Source organism: Lolium rigidum, chromosome 3 (genome assembly GCF_022539505.1).
Source record: "Lolium rigidum isolate FL_2022 chromosome 3, APGP_CSIRO_Lrig_0.1, whole genome shotgun sequence".
Classification (NCBI taxonomy): domain Eukaryota; kingdom Viridiplantae; phylum Streptophyta; class Magnoliopsida; order Poales; family Poaceae; genus Lolium; species Lolium rigidum.
In genome coordinates this window covers 233,207,623-233,224,844 of record NC_061510.1, presented here as the reverse complement: position 1 = coordinate 233,224,844, position 17,222 = coordinate 233,207,623, and the positions used below count along the sequence as shown (strand labels likewise).

Sequence of the window (17,222 nt, the reverse complement as noted above, 5' to 3'; positions counted from 1 at the left end):
ATTTATTTGTTGTAAAATGTTGTAGGTAATGAAATTAGACATATACTCTACCATATAAAGCTTTTGGTGACAATGATTGAAGTGGTTGGTGATCAAATCGATGAGATTTGAACAATAGATTTCCGCCCCGTAAAAATAGAGCATTGAACTTCCCTCGACACGAACTTGCACTTCTAGGGAAATGCGGTTGTACTTCTCGGCGATGTTTCACGAAAGTGTTCATTAAAATGACTATAAGTTTCTCATACGGTGTCCATTTGAGGTCCATGGCCACACAAAATGCTCAGCACCACGCGCATCTGAACTTCCCACGACATGTCCTTGTACTGCTTGGCCTTCGTGGTTGTAATTCCTGGAAATGTTTTGATACTAGTGTGTTTTACAAAAACTAGCATGTGTGCTTCGAAATGATAATGTTAGATTGTCCCTATATTCTAATTTAAGATATTCTTCACTTCCCGGATCTTAATATTTTTAACTTCACAATGTTGCTATGTGAACTTATGTGGGGGTATTTTCTTTATGTAATTACCGCTTGTACTTACTGTTGTCTCCGCCTGTACTTCTCAGAATCATTGCTCGTACTTCCTTGCAGATGACGAGATTATTTTGTTTTTTCTACATTTGGACTTTGTCGGGTTTCTTATACTTCCTATATTAAGTGGGTGTATTGCTCGTGTCGAATGGTTCTACTTCTCATTGTCAAGTATATGAACTTCTTTACGGGTGATGGGATTATTATTGTTTTTTCCTATGTGAACTTAGGTGGGAGTATTTTCTTTGAATACTTTTAATTCATGTAAATCCCGCTATTTTTTCTTGTTGTCTCCGCCTGTACTTCTCGGAATCACTGCACATACTTCCTCGTAGATGACGGGATTATTTTGTATTTTCTACATTTGGACTTTGTCGAGTTTCTTGTAGTTTCTATATTAAGTGGGTGTACTGCTCGTGTCGAGTGGTTGTGCTTCTCGTTGTCAAGTATATGAACTTCCTCGCGGGTGACGGGATTATTTTTTTTTTGTACATTTGGATTTTGTCGGTTTTGTTGTACTTCCTACATTAAGCGGGTGTACTGCTCGTGTCGAATGGTTGTTCTTCTCATCGTCAATCATTTGAACTTCTTGGATAAAAGGTTTCAAGGTTATTCGATGTGTACTGCTCAGATCTAAATGGTTGTACTGCCGATGCTAAAATGGTTGTACTGCCGACTGTACTGCTTGGGTCTTAACGATTGTACTGCCAAGGCAATAACGATTGTATTTTCGATACTATAATGATTGCACTAACAGGTCGATGTGTAATGATCAGTTATTCCTGCAACGAATGATTGTACTTCTTACGTGACAACTAGTCGTACTTCTTTGACTGGAATGTTGTACTTATCAGAATGACTTTTGTGTATTTTATCAAATTATTTTTTGATTATCTCGATAGAAGATGTACTTCTATAAACAAGTTTTTTCTTCAAACTAATCAATTACACTTACTGGTGCAACAATAGGATAAGGGCTAGAACCAGCGTGGGATTAATATCTCCATGATATAGAATCAGGTACAAAGAGTGGCGGGATGTGTACTTACTGGTAGCATGTTGGGGCGTCACATGCTCACAGCGCTTGGAAAAGCACTTTTGCGTCGGGATGTGTACTTGTCGATGCAAAGGTTTGTACTATTTGATGTTCTAAGTGTACTACCCTTTTATCTTAAACTTATTGGTTTATTTGCTTAATAAATCAAATTAGATTGTCAATAAAATGGTCTGATGATAGTAAAATTAATTCGCCAAAAAAGATTACTAGTGGGCCAAGCCAAAACAATGATCTTTTGCACCACATATTTAGGATCTCTCCTCAGGAGTCTTCGTGTATCCTCTCTCTCCATGTTCTGCTTTTCGCTTGTGCTACCAAATGCAAGTTGACATTTGAATGCACCATAAGTTTCAAACTGACATTTAGTCTTGTACAATAATTAGGGTCGTTGCTCAAGCTCACTACTGGAGCGTGCACAATTTAATTTTGTTGTGTGTGTGTGTGGTTTTGTACACATTTTTTATCGGTGAATTATCTAAATCCTTTTCATCTACTTCCCATTGTCGGACGTGTACACCCTAAATATTAGCAGGTTGCAATGCCCAGCAACCTTTGATGATTTTCCACATTTTCTGCGAGTTAATTCCTGTAACAATTTCTATGTACTGCCCATTATGTATGTGTTCAGTACCCGGATATAATAAGTGGGTACTGCTCAAAAAACGAGGTCAGTACATGTACACAAAGCAACAAACAGGTACAATGCACAGAATTATAATTCAAATGAAAAAACTTAATTCCTTTGGAGTTTGTAAAAGCCTGAATCAAATCAGAACTGTGCGCGGGGGGGGGGGGGTATTTTGCCACAAGAAAACAATCACCAGGAACAGAGACTAGCAGCAGCATACAAAATTGAGATAGTGTAGCAGCAACAAACTCGGCACGGTCCATGCATACGCGCCTGGCACCACAACAACCAAGGAGAGAAACTGAACAAGTGACCGCCCGGACGTGTAATCTTTGCGGAAACTCGGCACAGTCCATGCATACGCGCTAACAACCAGTTTCTCGTCTCTATCCTTGGCAACAACATCAGCAGGAGTCGTATGCTCCCATTGTTGTACCTAAGCAATGTCCATCAAACGTGCCCGCTGGTCAAACTAGCTACTTCATCGGGCAGACTTCCTGGTCTCATAATCACCGGATAGTTCCTCCTACATACACACAAGGGGACGCAAAGAAATGAGCACAACATGATTTAGTTTCGGGCTCGAAAGAACTTGCCGGATTAGGATCACATGCTGTTGAGTGCTTCATATAGCTGCCTTTAAGGCCGAATCCCTGCAATCATTAGGAGTTTTCAGTGAGCGCCGTACCAATACATAACGAACTAAAAAAATTAAAAACTACCAATGCAAGAGGTAGATAAATAGCCGGCCAGCCATGCATGAAGCATACCATGTGCTGTTGTAGGCAGTATTGGGGGCAACAAAAGAATTTTTTAGCCGCGATCTCATGGCAAACTTTTGCAATCACAAACTAAAATCAAGAGAAAGAGAGATGCAGAGTGCCTGTCTAATGGACATATCAAACTGGTTCACCAACACCATGTACTTAACCTGAAAATGTGCTTGTACTGCCGACGGAGGATGACTTGTACTTCTCGCCAAATGTATTCATTTTGTACGAAGTTTCAACATCAACACGGATAGAATCTACCAAGACAGCAGGTCACAGTCAATTGCAACTACACTGTAAGATTTAACAATTTATGGGACAAATGTAACTAGCTCTATGCAAGCACAAGGATGCACATGTTCAGAAGAAACTCGCACGCACAAGCAAATATAATCACATGATGCAGCAACTACATGGTCGTTGGAAATAAACATTCACCCGAACTCACTGCCTCCTTTTTGGGGTCTATATAATTACGCTCTGCAATCACAGATGTACTGCCCTTGATAGCACTGCCAACGGGAATGCACTTGTACTGCCCTATTTTTTCATTCATACAGAGATTGTTAGGAGAAATAGGACATCAACTTCAGATTATTATCATAAAAATGCTAGGTGCTGGCTGAGACGGACGATTACGAGAACAAGCCTTCATATTGTCGTCTAGGGAAGAGTTTCAGAGGAAGCCGGGCCAGTTCGGTGCAAGGAGCATGGTGGACTCGTAACTGCTGGGGGGAGGCGCAGTTGAACTCCAGGCTATGCATGGCAGACTGCCCGGAGCCGCATAGTGAAGTGCGGCCAAATAGACTAGGCAGGACAATTACTTAGAGCATGGCAGTGCAATTCATCGGGACAAAGAAGCGCGAACGAAATTGAGACTGAAATTCCCTAGCCATCTCTCCATCCACGCAAATGAGATAATAGAAAAGGAAGCCACAGTTCAGATAATAATCGTTTCTTCGCGCGCATGCGTCCATGGCCAGAGCTTTGCCAAGGAAGCCATCTTACACGGCCATCCTAACAGCTGGGTGAGGGTGCAATGGTGTTGGACAGGGGGAGATCGTCGTGGCTGTGCCCACGGTGGCGGCATGAGGCAGGGGGGGGGGGGAGAGCTCGGAGGCTACTCGAGATGGGGCAAGATGGGGGGGACAGGAAGTTCGGCAGAGACAGCGACCCTCACCCATAGGCAATACGGAGGGAAAGACGCGCACGAGACGCCGGCAGGTCGCATCTTGCCAGGAGCTTTGCGGCGGGCCTAGAGCAGCGTAACGCGGCGGCCGCCGACGCCTGCGTCGCAGGAGCTGCACAAGTCGGCCAGTCACGGTGGAGCAGTGAAAAAGCGCGCGGCGCCCTAGATACGGTGAGCCATGGCGATGCTGTGTGCGGTCCGCAAAACTGTACTGCCAGCATTGTAGTGCCCAAATAGAAACATTGTTCTTCCGAGAAGGCAATTTTCAATCTCACGGTAATATGATTCATAAAAATTCTGAACCTTCAAGTACTCCGTACAAGAAAAAAGCTAGCGAACAGTGGGCGATCCAAGGGGTGCAGGGACGTGAGGCTCCCAAGGCATGTATGTTGTGTGCGCAAGGGACGTGGCAATGAACTGGAGCACCGACGATGCTGCCATTCTCAAACTTTCTGACATAAGAACAAACAGCTTTTGGGCACAGAGTATGCCTGTACTTACAGGAACGAACTCATGTACTTACAGTTTTCAACATATGTCCTGCTGCATCTCAGTTAATTTCCTCAATCCACTGAAATTGTTTGGAGGATCATCGCCTGGAAGTTGAACTCAGAGAAATTGCATCTAGATATTTCAAGAAAAAGGGAGAAGAAATCGTTGGTTACTCACCCAATTAAGACAGCATCGAGAAAAAGGGTCCTCCCTCCTCCCTCCCTTTGCGCACCGTGAGCTCACAGCCACCACGGTCCTCCCTCTGATTCTCCAGCGAGCTCTGTGCCCACCATGGATAAGCTCGACCAGGAGGGAGGGGGAGGAGCACGGGGCTCCAGGCAGACGGATTTTGGGGCGGCCGCGCCAGGGGAGGCCGGGAGGCGGCGCTGGGATTGTGGAGGCCGTGGGGTGACCCTGGGGAAGCTGCAGGGAGGAGCTGCGTCGGCGGTGAGCACCCAGCCGGCGGCGAAGATCCAGGTGGTTGTAGGGGAAAGCGGAGGCGGTGGTTGCAGGGGAAGGCGACGCTGGGGGTGCGGTTTCTAGGGTAAGGCGGGCGGTGGATTTTGGGGGTAAATCCGGCGAGGCCGCAGGGGATTCCGAGGTGGAAGTGTGCGCCGGCGGCGAGCCGTGCCGGAGGCGTGGTCTAGGCCAGCGACGGCTACTAGGGGAGGCTGGTCGTGGGATGCGTGGTAGCTACCGGGCAGTTTTTCTTTCCTCGAATCGAACCGGTTCCATTGTTATTTTCGTGCGGATGGCCTTATACAGAGGCGGTGGTGCTCAGAATAATATTCTCAGCATCGGTTTTAGAATGGAAACTGCTGGGCGTCCCCCGGGGATCTGATTCCCCAGCTCCCGGGTCCCCAGGCGTCGGATCGGCCATCTTCGACGGCCAGATTTGGTTTTACTGAATGTAGCAAAAAAATACATCCCGGCAGCAAAAAAATAACCCTCTTTTGCTACATTGTAGCAAAAAACGGTTCGGTCATGAAATCAAATAAAAAGGCTGAGCTCACCGGAGACTCGCCGGAGACTCGCCGGAGAGCTCGTAGCAAAAGAATTATGCTATTGTAGCAAAACAAAGTGGTACTGTAGCAAAAACCAATATCATCGAAAAAATTGACGAAGACCTCACCGGAGACCTCGCAGCAAAATTTCTATCTAAAGTAGCAAAACAACAAAACAATTATAGCAAAAAAAAAAGCATCACAATATTTTTTACAAAAGGTCTCTGACGAGGTCATTGCTATTGTATCAACACAGACCTCGTAGCAAAATTTCTATACTAAAGGTAGCAACACCCAGAACCGCCAACAGCAACGTCGGACACCTAAGGTAGCAAATCCACCCTCCACCGGTAGCACTGCCAAACGCCAAAAGGTAGCAATGCCAGCCTCTGCCGACAACAACAACAGGCGCCCAAGGTAGCACTCTCGACTGCGGTTGGTAGCATCGCCAGATGTCGTCCAAGATAGCACCCCTTTGTCAGTAGTAGCTTCCTGGCAGAGCCCCGCCTTGGTGCCCCTGCGCTCCTCAACAGCAAGATGCCTCCATGAGACAGGCGACGGCGGCTCCGCGGCAGGCGCCTCGGCGAGACGGGAGGGGGAGGCTGCACGGCGGGGTGCCTCGGCGAGACGGGAGGCGGCGCCTGTAGCTGCGGCGTCGGTCAGATCGATGGCGCAGCGGCGCTCGCAGCTGCGGCCTCCAGCCACGAATCCATCAGATCCATGGCGGCGGCCTCTACGGCGGTGCGAGGCAGGGAAGGTGCTGGTGTGGTCGAGAGGAAACGCTAATGGCCATGGCGGTCGGAGGCAGAGTTTCTCCCTCCGGCGATTTCCCCTTGCTCGCTGGTGTGATGGCGACGGCCTCCCTGGGCGGTGTGCGGGAGAGGTCGGCCGGCGGCGGCTGACCCATTCCAGAGGAGCCGCGGCGGCGGCTGACCCATTCCAGAGGAGCCGCGGCGGCGCTGGGCGTTGAGGAAGAAGCGGCGGCGGCCGGCGCGGGGCGCTGAGAGGAGAGGTGGCGGCGCTAGGCGTGAGGGAGGAGCAGCGGCCGCGTGATGGCAATGTGGAGGAGGTTGGAGATAGGCTTTTTGCCTTTTGCGGGAGCGGTGGCTAGTGGGCCCAGGAGAAACATCAACCATACGATTGAACCCATCCAACGGAGACGCGTCCGGAGGTTGCGGGAGTGCGATCCCCCGTAATATATATATATATATATATATATATATATATATATATATATATATATATATATATATATATAAGCAGCACTATTCTCGAATCCCCTTAAGAGAGGTTCTAGAATAGCTATTCTCGAACCCACCCGAGATCCCGAACCAAACCGGCCGAAAAAACCCACCTAACCTCCACCCATACGTCTATATTTCTGAACTTCCCCACCTTCTTCCCTATCAGCTCAAAAAGCATGGCACCTCGCTGCACGACCCCAACTCCCGTCCAACCTTCTTCCCCGGCGGCAACCGCGCCGAATCCCCGCCCAGCCTCCTTCCCCGCGGCGGCGACGACGAATCCCTGCCCAGCCTTCTTCCCCGCGGCAGCGGCGGCGAATCCCCGCCCAGCCTTCTTCCCCGGCGGCAACCGCGCCGAATCCCCGCCCAGCCTCCTTCCCCGCGGCGGCGGCGGCGAATCCCCGCCCAGCCTTCTTCCCCGCGGCAGCGGCGGAGAATCCTCGCCCAGCCTTCTTCCCCGCGGCGGCGGCTGCGAATCCCCGCCCCGCCTCCTTCCTGGCGGCAGCACTGCATCTTCGTGCCGCCTTCTTCGGCGGAACCACCTCATCGCCGCTCCACCACCTTGCTCGGCTGCCACGACATCACCCGGCGACCTCCTTCCATGGCTGCCACGCCTACCCGCTACAAGCCCCCTCACTCTCTCCCATGGTCTACCCCGCGCCATTCATGGGAGTTCATAGATCGTCGCTGTGGGAGTCAATTGGCGCCTCCCCGTGCTTCCCTCTGAGTGTAGCGGCGGCCTCGCCGAAATTCGTCGAGCGTGAGAGAGTGCTCTGACCAGAAACCCTGGATTGCCCTCCTCGGTGGCCACATGGTCGGTCCCTGGTTGAGCATTCTCGCTGGCGTCATTGGGTTATGCGGTTGCATATCTGATTACTAGATAAAGCACAAGCCAACGATTATGCATGAGTGTTACTGCTGCTAGTATCTGTTAGCTTTTTTCGAGTGGATCATAACGGGTTCTGATTACAACATGCTAGTCTGGTTAGTTAATATGCTTGCTGGCTTATGAGTTGATGTATTTCTTTGTTGATTGAATATTGTATATGTATTTAGTTACTGCGTGGAAGTTCATTTGTTCACATGTATATTCACTTTTCGGATTGGTTTTAGAATTGCGGGTGATGATGCACTGCTTCCGACTGTATCTGAGACAGTTTCTACAGATTGTCCATTCTTAATTTATTTGGGAAAAGTTCACTTGTCAGTGTCAGAAAGTTCGTTCCTTGTTTCTTGGATGATAACTTTTTGCAAAAACATTACAGGAAATAGATGTATTTGTTGTTGATGTGTGGATAATAGGAAAATATCTCAAGTTCACTTTTCCTATTGATGAAAGTGCAGTTTTATATTTGCAGGATTTCGCGGAGCACCAGGCCATTCTCCTGGCCGTTGGAGTACATAAAAGTTCAGCAGACCCCCAACATCCAAGGTAATTGAGACCCAGGGGCTCTTCTTCTCTCGTTATCGCCTATTTATTATCTTCTTGTACTCAAAAATACTATAGAAAGCTCTCTCTGCATTTCTCGTTATGACCAAGGTTTGTGCATTTTTTGCTCTACACTTCTCGAAATTCATGAAGTTAATTTTTGATATGGCTGATGTGGTATGATGATTCATTTATATTCAGTACGTATGTGGGAAAATTAGTGTTTGGCGCTTCAATTAGGCTGAAGGAGTTCATATTCTGGACAGTATGTTCTGGACACTTTGTAACTTCACATCGATAGTTCACCAATTCTTTTTTCCACATTACGCTTGTGTATTTGGGGCAGTTCGCCTCTCCGACTCTTACTAGTTTAAATCATGACTAGATCAAAACAGAAGTTCGCTTTATTATTTCAATCAGTTCACTAATTCGACATAAAAATAGTTCAGTTCGCAAAAATAAAATAAATAAGGTCACACAGTGGATGCAATCCAAGCTAAGCCAGAGAAGAAAAGGTAGTGGAGTGTTGTTTTTGTTTTGGTTTATATTGGGTAAACGAGATAGGAAATTATAAGAGATAGAATTATGTGTAGCCAAATTAAGCATGCTTAGTTTTTTAACGTTGGTCTTAGTGCTGCTCTTGGTATGTATGCATTTGTGCTTTTGAACATTCAGGTAAAAAAGATTGGTGCCCTCTGTATGCGTTAACATGGAAAGTTCATTTTTTGTTGTCGTGAAAATCCACATCGCCTTCGCGGAATTCCATGTGCGCCGCTCTGGGAGTCCTGTGCTCCTGCTCCTTGCCACCTTGCTGTGGCGTGTCGTATTGCCCGGAAGTCTAGTGAGCCGCCATTAGAAGTTCACATGCACCAAACTCTGCATTGCATTTTGTTGTTGCTTGCCTATGTATGTAGTCTACAGGGTGCACTAAAAGTATATACTATTGTGACCTTTTCGCTACCACAATATTTGTAATCACGCTTTAGCTTTTCCTTCCAAGCCATACATCTTAGTTGTATTCTACTAATTGTTTGGGTTTTCTCTTTGCAGGACAGTACTACGACGGTACTCCAAGACTGGCCCAATCCCTGAGATGGTACATATTCCTTCTTGATTTTCATATTGTTGTCGTTCAGATTGACACTCTGGGGGTACATTTGTTATAAAATATTTTGCTTGATTCATTTGATGTTGGGCTCATATGTAGTCAAACGGAGAGATTTTTAGTCGTACAGTCGTACTTCTAGTTTCCAGATGTTAGATGAATGTCTCATATGTTGCATCATTCACTGGTTCATTATAGCATTGCATTTCAATACTGATGTCAGGGGTACGTTCGCCTTCTTTTTTCTGGGATTTTGCATTGTCCATTATTTTTTGGCAAGTTCACAGCGCCACCGCGTTGAAGTTCACTTTCTCTATGTATGAAAGTTCAGCTTTTTGGGCAAGTTCAGATCGTACGCGTATAAGTTCAAGATTTATTATCTGTACCAGCAGTATAAAATGGGCATGTTAAAATTTCACTTTTTTAGAATAAAAAGAAGTTCACTATGTTCCTATGTAAAGTTCACTATGTTCCTATGTTTGGTAGTTTCTAACTTTTATTGATAACCATGGACATATTTTAGAAGTTCGGAATTTTCAGAAGCTGAAGTCCAGTTCTGCACATACTATGAGTTAGTGTTTTATTTTTCAGGAAGTTCGCTTTTATTTAGCGGCAAGTTCGGCTCGTCCAATTCGGGGTTTTACCTTTTTTCTCTCAAAAGGTTTTAATTCTTCGCCCATGAGAAAAGAAGGAAAAATACTTAATCTAGAGGAGAAATCCACCTTTTATTTCCATAATAATTTGAAATTATAGAATAAAAAACACTGCATGTGTTACTGTTCTTCTAGCGAGCCCACAGTTGGTATCTTCCTTTGTTCTTTGATGCTTCCTTTTTATTTTTTAAATATATAAAAGAACAGAGGTTGGTGCTTTCGATTGTTACTTGGATGCATAAGCAAAATAGAGTAAAAGGCATATGGGGATATATTTATGTGACTGGTAAATAAGAAAAAGAAGTTCACATTATTATTATTAGCACTACTGTGCCCCTGTAGTTTTATTTACGTGAGATATTTAGAAGCTACCTTTGTTTCTTCAATCTTAATATTCAGCTTTCTTGTCTCTTCCGGTCCTAACCATAGTCTCTACAAACTAAGTATAACCATTGCACTGATGCAGGTATACTCTACCTTTTATTCCAGGAAGTAAATCTGACAATACTTAGAGCTCTCTTAAGATGGCGTTTGGGGCACTTGGTGGAGATTCAACGATGATGTACATCCCGCGGATCCGTTGGTGTCAATGTGTCAGCATCATATACATCAGGGAAGTGCACTCCATACATCCGGGCAGTTCACTCGGTGTGATAAAATTTTAGAATGTTAAATAAATCATTGCACTTGCACATACCCGCAGTATGGACACAAATGGGTATAGTTGTGACAAAGTTTCTAAGAAGTTGCTACCGAGTTTCTGTGCTAGAACCTGAAGGCAATCAAATGTTAGTTTATTGATTATTACTAGTCTTTTATTGGTCTCGTCCTCCATATTTTTATTTTCTTTCTTCGAAGTGCATTATTTGCATTCAGGAAGTGCACATGGATCAATTTGATATTTATGTTCAATATTCGTGATAATTTATCTTCATTTCTGGAAGTTCACACTTCATTCCGTAGCAGATCAGTGTAGGTCTTCTTGGGGCTGACCGAGCACTCGGTCGCCGCATTAGGGTTCAAATATAATCGAACCATCTTCACTTTTGTTGGATAGTTCACTTCGGACATAATGGGAAGCTCAATTTGCACACCGTGAAAATTCATTTCATTTTTCTATGAAACAAACTAAATGGTAATGGTGAGTTCACTTTTGTAAAAGTGAAGTTCACTCCGCAAATAAAATGAAGTTCATTTGAACAAAAATGCATATTGTCGAGGAGCTCAATCTTGTTTTGATGTATAAAAGCATTATCTAGTATTTCATTTGCTCTTGACCATCTACCACTGTCTACTAGTATCCTTATGCTACCTTTTTTGTTATATGTAAGGTACACCACTTGATCAAGCCTACCATGCTATATCCGGTAATACTCCATGGGGAAGTTTGTCTATTTTCTCACGGGAGTTGCCTCATCAACTATTTTGTCGGCCAAACCACAATGGGAGTTCACTTTCTTTCGGTGTGAAAGTTCAGCTTTATATAGTCGGTGAGTGTTGTCCGTCCACGTTTAATTTCAAGGTTTATTTTGATCTTTCACTGAATGGTCTGAACTTTAAATATCTTTACTCATCTCTACGCTATCTTTCCTATTTCGTCCACATTGGTATGCTGATGCTACTTGAACTAATAATGATGTATATGAACTGTGTTGACTTTTTACCTTATGTGTAGGGAGTAGTAGCATTCTGGTTAGGCAAAGTTTGGATAATTGCAGCACACAACAGTCATTTCTGAAGTTCACTTTCCGATTTCAAGAAATTACTTCATTGCATCTCTGATGTGCAGGTGTATCTTCACAAAATTCATTTTCGGAATGCTTTTGGATACTCCATTTTTGCTATTTGTAAGCCTATAAGATCTGGGAGAGGTGGAAAAGCAGCGGAGTTTGGATAAAACACAGGAATGAAACATTGCAGTTGTATTATACTATTATGGTTAATAGGTAATGGCAGTTGTTGACATTCTTTTCTTTTGTATCATAGACTAAGCCTTCTCTACCCGCACTCAAAATTGTAGTAAGTTAATTCTACAAGTTTATTTTTTCACGAAATTCACTATTTTCATATCCGGAAGTCCGTATCTGTTGCTAATTTTGAATGACATGAAGCTAAACCTGTATTGTTCCTTCTAAACTACCAGTATAGAAATAAAAACAGATAGTTTCGATGCTAGTTTGGTGTGTGATTCATTTCATGAGCAAGAATGTGAATACAAGAAGTTCATAGTTCATTATGTGAGTGCAGGAAGTTCATTGCGCAAGCTCCGTCGATCTCCGCTGCTAGCATGTTCACTTTATACAATAACAGAGAAACATACGAAAATCACTCTTTGTACACCAGAAGTTTGTCATATATAAATATACTGAAGTCCGTTCATATTGTTGCATACAAAGATTATTGCTATGCATGATATCTTATATTTTAAAAAAAGGTACAATGATTTGCGATGTAGAAGGAAAAAAATTCATATTGTTTACATGGCCAAGTTTCATTTCTCGCCAAGTTCATTTTATTTGAAAGCAATGTATTATTGATTTGAACTAAACATTAGTTGATTGCTGGAAATTCACTTTATATACATTGCATAAGTTCACTTTTATACATTGGAGAAGTTCAGTTAGTCCAACATTGGCTGATACATTAACAGGCTGTTGTTTAATTGGTTCGGAATGCCTGCGGCTGTGAGCTTATATTTGATTTGGCTATTAACAAGTTGTTGTGTATTTTGTGCTCCATTCTAGCTCCCATGCATGTTCGCTCTAGCATTTCTATATAATACATCTATATTCTCTTCTCTTATTTTCTTCCTTTGATACAAACTGATGAACCTATTTTCTTCCATTTGTTGGCGTGGTAGATTTCTGCAGTAGCATGTCGCGCTGGTGGCGGTCATGTCCTAAAATTATTGAATGGGGCCCTGTGCTGCTGATTCCCTGGCTGATACCTTCTGTGAGCGGGTGCGTGCTCCTCCGACAGGTACGATCTCTCCCACGCAAAATGGCGCTCTAGATTCTCTTGGAGGGTACCCACTAGTTATAGTGAAGGGGGAGTTTCGGTGCTGTGAGGTGAATTGTTCTTGTGAGACTCCAGTCCGTCATGTGCCATGAAGCTCAATACTGATTTTGGGGAAGTTCAGACTGTTGCGGCCTGAAGCCCACCGTGCAGGCAACAAGTCACCAGAGTTGAGCGCGATGCTTTGTGTAGGATTCTCACACTGAATCCCATGCAAAAGGTGTTGGCGATCGAAACCATCAGAGCAAGAAGGTGTTATGGATCAATTCTGCTACTGGTGAGAAGCTAGCTTCCCTATATCAATTGCTGATTTTTGGACGTGGTGCAAGCCCAGAACTGCTTCCAGGTGGAGCAGCATCTGCATAGTTCGGAACTGCTACTCGGCGTGTACTATTTGATATCTATTTTAGAAATTTTGTTTGCTAGCATATTATTGTGCAGTGCTTGTGCGAGTGCTGACTAGTTTGCACTGCTTTGTAAAATTGTGTGAGTAGTACATGGATGGTGAACTCACTTGTATATTGGGAAGTGCACTAATTGTCTTCATTCCAGGAAGTACACTCTGTGGGTTTGAACCGTGCAAAAATAATGGAAGTACACATATTTGGTATGTGAAGGATTGCTCGTATGACTTAGGCATTAAACAAAGATATTAAAGCTGTGAACACGGGAGGTCACCCTGTCCTCCACGAGAATCTACTTTCAACATCCTGGGATTTCGTCGACCGTACCGGCCGCAGCTGTTGCAATGCCTCTCATGGTGTTCTTTGGATGGAATTTGTGTAGGAAAAAGATTGGGCGGTTGATAAAAATCACTGTTTTCCGCTAGTCTAAACTTCTAAACTTTGGATCTCCGCATAGCCACCGATGTCCCTGGAACATCACGAGAATTGAGCTCGACATGGTATATGTGAAGTTCACATCTTCTGATTAGTGGAGTTCACTTCTAATAATTCGTGGAGTTCACATCTGCCGATTGATCATGCGACAACAATTCAGTACATTTTGCGTTGCACAATGTGCATTTCTCTTACGGGGGAATTAGTCTTAATCTTCTGATTAGCCTTTATGTTTGTTCGCCGTGTGGAAGTTCACATTTGGCATGCCAAATAGTTACTCTTTGTCGAAATTCACTTTGTTCGGGCCGAAAGATTACTTTGTACCGCACGGAAGTTCACTTTATACAAGACGGAAATTTATTTTTTTGTCAAAATTAACTTTGGTCAAGATAGAAAATAACTTTTGTCAGAACGGAAGTTCACCTTGTGTCGCGTGGAAGTTCACCTTTGACCGAAATTCACTTTGGTAGGGCGAAGTTTACTTGGTACCGCGCGAGTGTTCACTTTAACCAAGCGAAAATTTATTTTTTGTCAATATTACCTTTGAACGCATAGGAAGTTCAAAATTTATATTTGTCAATATTAAATTTGAATGCGGAGGTTGTTCACCATGAAGCGTGCCGGAAAATTGCTTTTGTCGAACTTCACTTTGTACCGGCGCGAAGTTCACTTTGACCCATGTAGGAAGTACATTTTGAGCATGCCTGAAACTTTTATACCGCGACTGGAAGTTCATTAACAGATATCGGGAAGTTCACTTCTATATTCGAGCAGCTCATGTAGTCTGTTTTTCTCGGTGGAAATCATACACATAGAAATGGTCCGTACGGCCTCCGATTGCGCAAATCGACTACGAACTTCAGATCGATGCCATTCACTCTGCAGCGTACAATTAGCACTAATATAACTCTATTGATACTACAACAAATCGCAATGCCACAACTAATCAATCTAGATGAGCCAATATCAAAATGTTCTCGTGTCGGCATTATCTCCGATTTTGCATATTTCTGAAATTAAAATTAAAACATTTAGAATTTGGAAAAATGTTCAATATAAAAAAGCTGCGCCTAATCAATATCTATTCAATGCAATATTATTTGGAACATTCCGACGAGTGGTTCAGAAATAAGCCCCAAAAAACAGTACGAAAAGCTGAGAAGTTCAAAAAGTGGAATCACGTATTTTGAAATCTGCTCTTAAACTGTAAGGAATTTAGAAAAATGTTCTTCATGAAAAAGGTGCGCCTAGTCATCAGCTTTCCAACGCCATATCATACACATGAATCCGATAAACGGTTTGAAACCTAGACGCCAAAAACTGCACAAAAATAGAGAAATCCGCGAAAACGTTGTTTTGTATATTTAAAATTATTTTTAAACAGTACAGAATTTGGGAAAACAATGAACATGAAAGAGTTGCGAATTTTCTATACGAATCCAACGGTATATTATATGCATCATTCTGATAAGTGGTTAAAAAATCAACATAGAAATACTATCCGCACGAACATGCAATTCTGGTATTCTGCCGAGAAGTTCACTTGGAAACATCCAGAAGTTCACAAGTTGCCAGAGAAGTTCAAATGCGACGGAAGTTCGCTATATTTTCTGAAGTTCACTTCAAACTAGACTCAAGTTTCGGAAGTTCGCCTTGTACAATATTGAAGTCCGTCAGGAAGTTCAGATTCATGGAAGAAGAAGTTCAGGTCCATGTACCGGGAAGTTCAGAAAGGGTTATATATATATAAAACTAACCCTAGCTAATCAAACCCTATTTAAAACACATAACTTCAAGCTAATAACCCGATCTCATAAAACCCTTCTCTATATATAGCTAGCAAACCCTAGATTAACCCCAATTAATATATATGGCCTATATCGATCATGTATATAGACATTACTGAGATTCGGTAATTATATAATTAGCACTGATAATTAAATTAATTAACTTGAATTTCGACAAGGTCTCGAATGAAAACACACTTTAATTTGCCTCACAATATATATAATTAATATGCATGCATGGCCTAACCATGCATGCATATATATGTGTTTAAATTTGGGGATTTCAAACGCTCTCTCGCTCTCTCTCTCTCTCTCTCGTTGGTAGCCAACAACACACATGCACTTTGTGCATAAAGGCAGGTGCCTCTAATAATGTGTGTGCACTTGATCGATCTAGTTTTGATTAATCATAGCACAAAAATAAAGAAGTTGTATTTTAATCCACATAACCCTAATCTAAAACACATAACCCCTAAAATGGTCTAATTAATTAACTCCTTCTCTCTAGCTAATTAGTGGAAAACTTGTACAAAATTAAAGGGGTCTCTCACTAATTATACATATCTAGATTGTGATAAAATTTTGGCCCATATTTGGTGGATGGGTGCATCTTGGTCTGTAAAAAAATTAATGTTTGCAAATGGCTTTATCAAAATTTATGTACAAATGATTTCTTTCCATCCAAAGTGCATAAAATGGGAGTTTTAATGAAGAAAGTACAAATAAAAAAACTCAACATGCCTCCACGCCCCGATTTTCACACGAAGTAGAGCATATTTAAAGGATAATTCTAGAGTTTTACTAATTTTCAAGTAACTTTGCTAATTTCCCCCCACTCACATGACTGTATGTCGATTTAACGAAAATAGGGCGAATTTAAACTACATGGGCGGGATAATTTGAATTGTGCGCGCAGCAAAGGGAACCGCCTATTCCTCAACCTAGTGCATGGAAAATTACACACGCAACTCCATTAAACACCACCTACCGACCTTAATTATCACCCCGGCGGCCCGGACGCATGACTCCAAACCTACCCCTACACAACTTATCCCCGTCCGTGCGAAGAGCTTCCCCTCCCCGTCCCGTCCGTGCGAAGAAGCTTCCCCTCCCCGTCGTTCTTCTCGAGACGCATCGGCGATCAAGTTGATCCACGGTAGGGCTGCTATCTCTAGCTCAATCATGCATCGGGCAAGACGGCCTAACGATTTGTATTTTCTTTGGTATTTTCAAAATGATTCAAAAACTGTGAGGATTTTGAAAAAATGTAAAACATGAAAAAGTTGCGCAATTTCATTACCTATCCAACGGTATATCGTTTGAACAGTTTCGATAAGCGATTCAAAAATCAAACTAAAAGTTCATTTTCTGGCCATACAGAAGCGTTTTCGTATTTTCAAAATTAAATTTAAACCGTACATAATCTGCGAAAAATGTGAACATGAAAAAGTTGCGGTTTTTCATTATCTATCCAA

General features: G+C 43.1%; 1 protein-coding gene and 3 long non-coding RNA genes across 6 annotated transcripts; 2 read left to right on the top strand and 2 right to left on the bottom strand.

Moving 5' to 3' along the window:
* Positions 1-2,426: 2,426 nt before the first annotated feature.
* On the bottom strand, positions 2,427-4,086 carry LOC124703134. Of its 2 annotated transcripts, none has more exons than XR_007002946.1 (2): positions 3,152-4,086; positions 2,427-3,055 (listed from the first exon to the last, which is right to left on the bottom strand). It is a non-coding gene; the product is annotated as an uncharacterized LOC124703134 (long non-coding RNA). The 2 variants fall into 2 exon arrangements; XR_007002947.1 differs by having other exon boundaries at positions 2,427-2,873.
* A 364-nt stretch (positions 4,087-4,450) lies between these two features.
* On the bottom strand, positions 4,451-6,811 carry LOC124696178 (translation initiation factor IF-2-like). Its single transcript, XM_047228941.1, has 4 exons — positions 6,579-6,811; positions 6,147-6,435; positions 4,849-5,364; positions 4,451-4,775 (listed from the first exon to the last, which is right to left on the bottom strand). The coding sequence occupies exons 1-4, from the start codon at positions 6,809-6,811 to the stop codon at positions 4,743-4,745; spliced, it is 1,071 nt and encodes a 356-aa protein (XP_047084897.1). The 3' UTR covers positions 4,451-4,742.
* A 558-nt stretch (positions 6,812-7,369) lies between these two features.
* On the top strand, positions 7,370-11,098 carry LOC124703133. Of its 2 annotated transcripts, none has more exons than XR_007002945.1 (3): positions 7,370-8,351; positions 9,399-9,444; positions 10,596-11,098. It is a non-coding gene; the product is annotated as an uncharacterized LOC124703133 (long non-coding RNA). The 2 variants fall into 2 exon arrangements; XR_007002944.1 differs by having other exon boundaries at positions 10,573-11,098.
* A 23-nt stretch (positions 11,099-11,121) lies between these two features.
* On the top strand, positions 11,122-13,731 carry LOC124703132. Its single transcript, XR_007002943.1, has 3 exons — positions 11,122-11,596; positions 11,896-12,052; positions 12,967-13,731. It is a non-coding gene; the product is annotated as an uncharacterized LOC124703132 (long non-coding RNA).
* Positions 13,732-17,222: the final 3,491 nt, after the last annotated feature.

Excerpts from the sequence above, each read along its gene's own strand:
- LOC124696178 (XM_047228941.1), bottom strand. The coding sequence starts at position 6,811 with ATGGTTGATGTTTCTCCTGGGCCCACTAGCCACCGCTCCCGCAAAAGG. Across the intron at positions 6,436-6,578 it reads CCGCGGCTCCTCTGGAATGG|CACCTTCCCTGCCTCGCACC; the intron begins GTCAGCCGCCGC and ends CGACCACACCAG. Across the intron at positions 5,365-6,146 it reads AAGCTACTACTGACAAAGGG|CTACCACGCATCCCACGACC; the intron begins GTGCTATCTTGG and ends ACTGCCCGGTAG.